General features: G+C 34.4%; 1 protein-coding gene across 1 annotated transcript in view; it reads left to right on the forward strand.

Moving 5' to 3' along the window:
* Window positions 1-4,949, forward strand: part of LOC131158062 (V-type proton ATPase catalytic subunit A) — a 28,238-nt gene extending 23,289 nt beyond the window's left edge. Inside the window, exons 19-20 of the mRNA XM_058112623.1 lie at window positions 4,284-4,372; window positions 4,462-4,949. Coding sequence (XP_057968606.1) covers window positions 4,284-4,372; window positions 4,462-4,576 — 204 coding nt within the window. The 3' untranslated portion in view covers window positions 4,577-4,949. The remainder of the gene's footprint in view (window positions 1-4,283; window positions 4,373-4,461) is intronic.
* The last annotated feature ends 3,022 nt before the right edge of the window (window positions 4,950-7,971 follow it).

The following is a 7,971-nucleotide window of genomic DNA, read 5'->3' on the forward strand; positions in this document are numbered from 1 at the left end:
CTAGGTAATGTTACATCGAGTATATGTTTGATCTAATTTATCACTTGACTTTTGCATTTCCTTCATTCAAATTTTCATCCCATTTCATTCCCTTCCTACCTCATTTTATTTTTCAAACCAAACTGGACATAAGACTCACTCTCTCTCTCTCTTGCATGGTGACAATCATAGAACAGGTGTTGTGGAGGGGAAATCCTGAAACCTTGTGTTATACTGAGGGTCCCGGGATTTCCACCTTCCTGAAGGTGGATGAGGTTGACTGGTTCTCAACTTGTCAGCTGCATTCTGGGCTAAAGCCTCAGTGCCTCAAACTTGCTAGAAATGTAGACAAAACTCTGTTGCTTCATCGAGAGAGGAACAATTTCAGTATATTTATTGTGCTCATGGAAATCAACTCAGGCAGATGGACATCCATTGCTTCTCCGGAAGGTTTTGGCTTAAAAAAAAAAAGGGGGGGGGGGGGGGTGGTGTTGCAAAATCTCAAATATTGCTGAGGAAGTCCAAAGGATATTGCTGGACACCAAGTAGAAGGCCACTGGATGACTAGTGCCATACTGACCTGTGGTTGTCTCACCTGCCTCAATGGAAGTGACACCATCATATCTTGAAAGGCCTAAGTTGCAAAAAAAACTTGAAGGCGGTCGGCTCTTGTCCTTGCTGTGGCTATTGTATCAACATCTGTTAGGGCTAGTCCACAGAGTGAAGGAATGAAGGTGACTGATCCCAAGGAGAAGGAAGCTTGAACCAACTGAGCATTTGCAGACACGATGGAGCAAAGTTCAGTTGGTGGCAGAGCCTAGACAGCTTTCCAGCACTTGCAAATTTGAAATGACTGGGCTGTTCATCTCTAGATCCAAACACTTGAAGCTTCACAAAGCTTTAGGTGGGACTTAATTTGGGCTCTAATTCATGCCCACCTCAAGCTCAAAACCAAGCCCCATTTGACTTTTTCTCTAATGATAACAGTCCTATAACCCTTGGAAGGCTCAATTTCAGTTCCAAAGCCCATCTTGCCTACTGCCTCTTCAGCTGATGGTCCTGGTTGCTCGATGAGGCTTAACCACAATTCTCATCCAGCTGGATACCTGGTGAGCATGGAGCCATGGAGAATCCCCATGGCCGATGGAGATGGAGAGTTAGCAGGAGACTCGGGCTGTGTAATTCCAATGATGTTGAGGGTAGGATCGTGGAGAAACTGAGCCTGGAGATGAAAACTCTCTCTACCTGGATCAAAGTTTTGTCCCCAAATTGGCCATTATCCAATCAATAATAAGGCTATTTTGGACTGCAACTCCTTTGATATTAAATCACCTGGACTAGAGAAGCTAATGGGTGTGGACGTTTATGTGAGCAATTCAAGGAATGAGTTTTCAATTTGGTTCTTCAGAAATCCCCAATGGCAATGAGCTTGCTTTTCCCCAAATTGACTTTCAAAAATGGAAATTTCTTCGAAGCAAAGGATGTTCCTCTAGTATTTGATTAGCCCCTAGCCCACATAGAATAATGGTGCCATTTGCAGAGAGAAGGTGAAAAACCTCCATTTCTTTTCCACTTCTTGCCATATTAAACCTTTGATAAGCCCATCCCCTATGGCTTTTTGGAGCAGGGGACTGAACTTCCCCACAATGCTGAAAGGCAGAGGAGACAGAGGTCTCCTTGGCATAAACCTCTAGATGATTGAAAATAACCTGAGGGACTGCCATGTGCAAGAATGGGGGGTGGTATATATGATGCATTGATCAATCTATTTGCACCATAGGTTTCTAGAAACCAAAATTTTCAGAAGGCAAGGGGAAAATCCCAACATACATGATCAAGGGCTTTCGTCTGTATCTAGATTGCATACAATTCCTTTCTTCTTACTTCGAATTGGGGCATCCATGATGTCTACTGCTGCTGAATAACTTCTCAGATAATTTTTTTTTGAGTCTCGTGGCAAGCACTTAGGAGATAAACTTGTGAACACTTACGGTCAAGCTGATGGGATAGAAATCATTAATATTAATGGCCCTGCCCATCTAAAAGATAAAGGCAGTAAAAGTAGACAAGAATGTCAAGAAGTTGGGGGTTTCTCCTTTCAAGTTTCAACTACTTCGGGCTTCCTCTTAGGGCCAAGTTCGAAGACAGAAGTGTCTGGCAGCCTATTGTTAATAGTTTTTTGTTAAAAAAAACTTTTCTGTTGGAAAAAGCATAAATACCTCTCAAAAGGTGGAAGACTCACCCGCACTCTAGGTACTCAAACCTCCTGTTGTACATCATGGCCTCTTTTTTTGTTCCATGTTTGGTTGCAAACAAGCAAAAAGAAAAAAAAGCTTGAAACTATTCAAAAGGGATACTACTGAGAAATACGGGAGTGAAATTCAAATACTTTTTGGTGAAATGGGGTTTGTTATGCAACGCATTTGAATGGATTGTTTTGGGCTTAAATCTCGTCTGTTCAATAAAGCCCTTCTTGGAAAATAGCATTTGAGTTTCATGTTTAGAAGGGAGCATATTTAGGAGGAAAGTTATTGTATCAAAATATGGCTTTGATCACAATGGATGGACCTCTAAGGAGGCTAGGGGAACCCTATGGAGTAGGTGTCTAGAAATGGATCAAGAAGGGATTGGGAGGACCTCTTTCTTTTCATTCAAAATTGGGAATGATGATGATGCCTTCTGTTAGCTGACACCTGGTGCAGTGTCACCCCACTAAGGGCTATTCCCTGAAATTTTCAGCTTGTCCTGTAATAAAGATGCACTGTTGAGTCTGCACCTTGATTACTTGACAACAGAATGACTCGAAACATTCCTATTGAGAGAAATTGCCCACACTGGGAGCTCAAAGTCTTTGCTGAATTATTTGACTACTTGTACAGAATTGTTGTGCATTGGATTAATCCAAATAAGCCTAAGTCGGGGTAAGCAAATATGGCTGTTTCACTGTTTCTGCATCAGACTAATCTAAATGAATCTAAGTTGAAGACATGCAAAAATGGCTGCTTCACAGTTAACACTTCAAACATTGGTGCTGGCATTGTTAAATTTCCATGGAAGACTATATGGAAGATGCTAGGCCCAACTAAAGTAGCTTTTTTTAGCTTGGGATGCAGCTCTGGAATGAGACTAGAAATTTCTATAATTTGTTTACTGCTCTGGTCATTCTTTGGTTACAGCGAAAACTGGAGAAAGAGAGATGGGCTTGGAAAGGCATTCAATCAAATGTAAAAACCAACCTTGACCTCAATCTCTCAGCATAGCACAAAATTTCTAAGGGCCTGTTTAGTTTTGGAAATCAGTTTTCATTTTCTACCTTAGTTTTCCAACAAATTATAAAAAAAAGTTAGCTAATTTTCATTTTTACTGCATTAGTATGAAATGAATGAATATTAACTGTTTTGACACTAAGATAAACTGTTAATAAACAGTTTTGGCACTATTTGCTTGTGAAAATAGTTTTATTTTTCATTTCTAATTTTTCAAATGGTTAGAAAAATGTCATCTTGTTTTCTAATTTTCCAAATTTATATTGTAAAACTTCTTTTCATTTTTTTTTTTCTAGATTTCCAACTTTTTGTAAATAGGAGCTTGTGGTTCGGATCTTTGACTTTAATTTATGTGGATTATGTATATAATTTCTTCCAAATCCACACAAATCCAAATTTAAACCCTAAAATGTTTATAAATATTATCTTATTATATAAAATTTGAAAAATTGGAAAACAAGTTGTCTTTTTCGTGATTCTTTTAAAATCTAATAGTAAAAAATGGAAGATTGTTTTTGCACATTTAAACATACTCTTTATTTTCTACCTTTTAATACAAGTCTTGAAAAACTAAAAAGTAAGTTAAAATTTTTATAATTCTTGGAAAGCTAAAAATTGAAAATGGAAAATGTTTTGCTTAATGATGTTGGAAACCTAATAGGTAAAATTTTGAAATCAGTTTGTCATATGATCTTTGTGGTTATTGAAGTTATCCTTTGATGTTAACAGTTAGTCATGTGTTTATGAAACTTGATGTGATATCTGGAACATGTTTTTGTTCATTTGGTTTTGAAGAAACCATTGGCCAAAAGGGAAATACAGATGATAATTGTAGCAGTAATAATCATTGATTAATAAAGAAAATGAAATAAGGTGGTATAAACTGTGTATCTTTGTTTCACAATTCAAAAGATTTATTCTCCATTTCATATTTTGTTGAATGTGATTAAGATCAAAATTTTAAGGTGGATTTAGCATGTAAGAGGACATATGTAGTCTGTGGATCTTGCTTCAAAATTCTGTTGGCTTTTTATGCAGGCAGTGGAGCGAGGAGCTGGTATGGATGGCCAAAAGATATCTTACAGCCTTATCAAGCATCGGCTGGGAGATCTATTCTACCGATTGGTGTAAGCAGGCTTGAGCCTAGACTCGAACTAATTTATGTTGCTTTTGAAAGAAGCAGCTCTTTTAACGTGTTTTTTCATTGGCTCTGCAGATCTCAAAAGTTTGAGGACCCTGCAGAAGGAGAAGATGTTCTTATTGCAAAATTCAAGAAGCTAAACGAGGATCTGACTACTGGTTTCCGCAACCTTGAGGATGAAACTCGATGATTGAAGATCCAAGACCTGTCCTCACAGATTGTCCTATTGGCAATTCTGATCCCCGGGGCTATGCGAAGTCCGAGTTGTTCTTTTTTCCGTTTCTCTGGGTTTCGAGAGCCACGCTACTGTGGAAGGACCTTTGTGCTTCTCAGTGTCGATTGGCCTTTTGATTCAGTTGGGTCGTGTAGCCATAGTATATATTTGTTATTGTGTAATCTGGTCAATGATAGGTATTTATGAAAAATAAGAGCCCAGGTCGCTCTTGATTTTTTCCCCTTCCCTTCATTTTGGTTTAGGAAATAAGAATTGAGTTCGGTATTAATGCTTGTGGCGGTTGCTCTGTACAAGTTCTTTATATAAAATATTCAAAACTTTTATGATCCATTTGGATTTTTGGTAGGACCCGTGGCAATTCAGAAACTCTGTAATCCGGGAAAGTATATTAATTTCTCAGTGGCATTTCGTTGAATTCTAAATTTTATTTGTTAGCCAAGCTGTGATTTATGTGTTCTCCCGCACCATTTAAAAAATCCTTTTTTTCAAAATATGTATTGATTCGTAAAGCTTAGGAGCGGTTTGGTATCTCTGTTAAAAATTATAAATAAAAATCAGAAATAGAAATTAAAGATTAGAAATCAACAATTTGTTGGGTTAATATTTATAAAATTACAATAAATTAAAATTTTAATTAAAAGATACTTATTTTCGTCTACAAATTAAATAATATTATAAAAATATGATAAAAAACAATAAATTGCAGAATAATACATATTAAAAAAAACTATAATAAAAATAAAAATTGTCATAATTCTTTTACTTAATTTTTAAACAAATAAAATTATTTTACAATAAAAAATTTTTTATTAGCATGACAATTGAAAAATAGTAAAAATTTTGTATTTTGATTTATTATTTTTTTAAAAAAATTTTATGCACATTTTTGTTTTGATTTAAATGATTATTTTATTTTAATTTTGATTTTCAAGTGTATAAAACAAATGATTTAATTCAAAAGAATTATTTTTAGAAAATATTTTACAAGAAGTCAAGAAAACTGAAAATCATAAAATTTGATTTAAAATTTTTTTTTTTGTAGATACCTAAAAATTGATAATAGAAATAAAAACTTATAACATAAATAAATACGTCTTTATAATTTTTTTTCACTGAATAGAAAATAATAATACCAGCCCTTAGAAATCATATCACTTTGGTTTAATGGAAACCACAAGCTTCAAAATTCTGCAGGGAAGATTTTATGCCAATTTTCTCTGCACGAATTTGCAAGATCACCAGCTTGTGACATGAGATTGTAATCCAAATTAATTACACAAAAACAAAAAAATTATGGTAGGCATCTCAAACTCCAAGTGCTGATTTTTATTTTTTTTATTTTGTCATAGTTCTGCTCAAGTAGTATCCGAGCTTACGAATATTGAGAATTGAAATAAAATGTGTAAATTTGAAAAAAATTCAATGCAAATTTATACTAGATTTTATTCAAATTTACATAAATACAAATTCAAGATACGAATTTGATGCCGGGCCCCAAATACAAGATCAGTGTTTTAAACCATTGACATTACTCTTTCATCCTATAATGGAGTGACTATGAATAGCAGGATAACATTCAATCACTATAAAATCATTTTTGCATAGGGAAAGTGATGCTTTGGAACAATGCAATATTTCTCTTTCTCAAAACAATGAGGATTGTCATTAGATTTGAGGAGAGAGAAAAAAAAAATCATGATTTAACTACCGTTCTCAAGTTGATGCTACATAGAAATATGGATGTCTCTATGTAGCAACAGTCTTGAGTGCTGCTCTCGCCTAGTGCTTAAGCCTCCCCTATTAAACTCGGTGAGCGATTTTAAGCAACCACTCAATATTAATTAAAGACAACACTTCATTACTAGCAAGAACATGAACATTTTGTAGTGCAAGAACCTTAATAATTTTTGTGAGGTCCTATAAATCCTAAGATTAACTGAAAATGCCAAGATTTTCACTTTCATAGTTGTGGTGAGAGATGTGAAGTTTGATTTTCTTTTTTCCTTTCAAAATATCTTCCATAACTATATGTGCATCTTAGAGAATTTATATAAGAAATGATGTTCAGCTTATTTTGTGAACCATAAATAAGCAATAATACATAGATATATTTGTGCCATTTCTGCTGCGACGATCAAGTTTAGATGTTAGTATCTCTTCAACTCTTCTATTCTTATTGATCAAGTTCTAATAATGTGGAAACCGCTTGATCTTATCTCCCCTTACTCACTCTTATGTTTGGATTAGTGATAAAAATTCTTCCAAAACTTGATTGAGTGGTGAGAGGGACCAAGAGCCTTCTATATAACAATCCATAAGTGACTTATATATATAAGATGAAGTAAGAGATACTTTGTGCCATTTCTGCTATGACGATCAAGTTTGGATGTTAGTATCTTTCAACTCTTCTATTCTTATTGATCAAGTTCTAATAGTGTGGAAAACACTTGATCTTCTCTCCCTTTACTCACTCTTATGCTTGAATTAGTGATGACAATTCTTCCAAAACTTGATTAAGTGGTGAGAGGGACCAAGAGCCTTTTATATAACAATCCATAAGTGACTTATATATATAGGATGAAGTAAGAGATAATTTGTGCCATTTCTGTCGCGACGATCAAGTTTGGATGTTAGTATCTCTTCAACTCTTCTATTCTTATTGATCAAGTTCTAATAATGTGGAAACCACTTGATCTTCTCTCCCCTTACTCACTCTTATGTTTGGATTAGTGATAAAAATTCTTCCAAAATTTGATTAAGTGGTGAGAGGGACCAAGAGCCCTTTGTATAACAATCCATAAATGACTCAATCCATCAAAGAGTCATAAATATATACATATGACCTTTCTCTTCCTCAAAGATGAATATACATTGATTAAATGTGATACATTACTTAATAATACATTAATTAAGGAGATTCATGACTTTGGCCAATGTATGTCCATTATTTCAATGTATCTAGATTGGGAAATTCTTCATTAACCATTATAAATACATGACTTTAGTCATTGTATCTTACACCAATAAATAAGGTACTTGACTTTGGTTAATATGTATATATACGTTAATAAGTAAAGGAAAAGCTTAATTCCTAATAAGTTTTATATATATAAGAACACACACACACACACACACACACAATGTGTTTGTGAAAATCACACAAATACAAATATAAAAATTTTCAACATTCTCCCACTTGATCGAATGATCACATCAAGAATCATATATCTTTTAATTTGATTAACTTTTTAGTATACACTTAACAAATTATTAATGTGAATCACAACGGTTTTATATCAATTATATACACATAATTCCTTCCACGTATCACACAATTAATATTCGTTTAG

Source organism: Malania oleifera, chromosome 6 (assembly GCF_029873635.1).
Source record: "Malania oleifera isolate guangnan ecotype guangnan chromosome 6, ASM2987363v1, whole genome shotgun sequence".
NCBI classification, from domain to species: Eukaryota; Viridiplantae; Streptophyta; class Magnoliopsida; order Santalales; family Ximeniaceae; genus Malania; species Malania oleifera.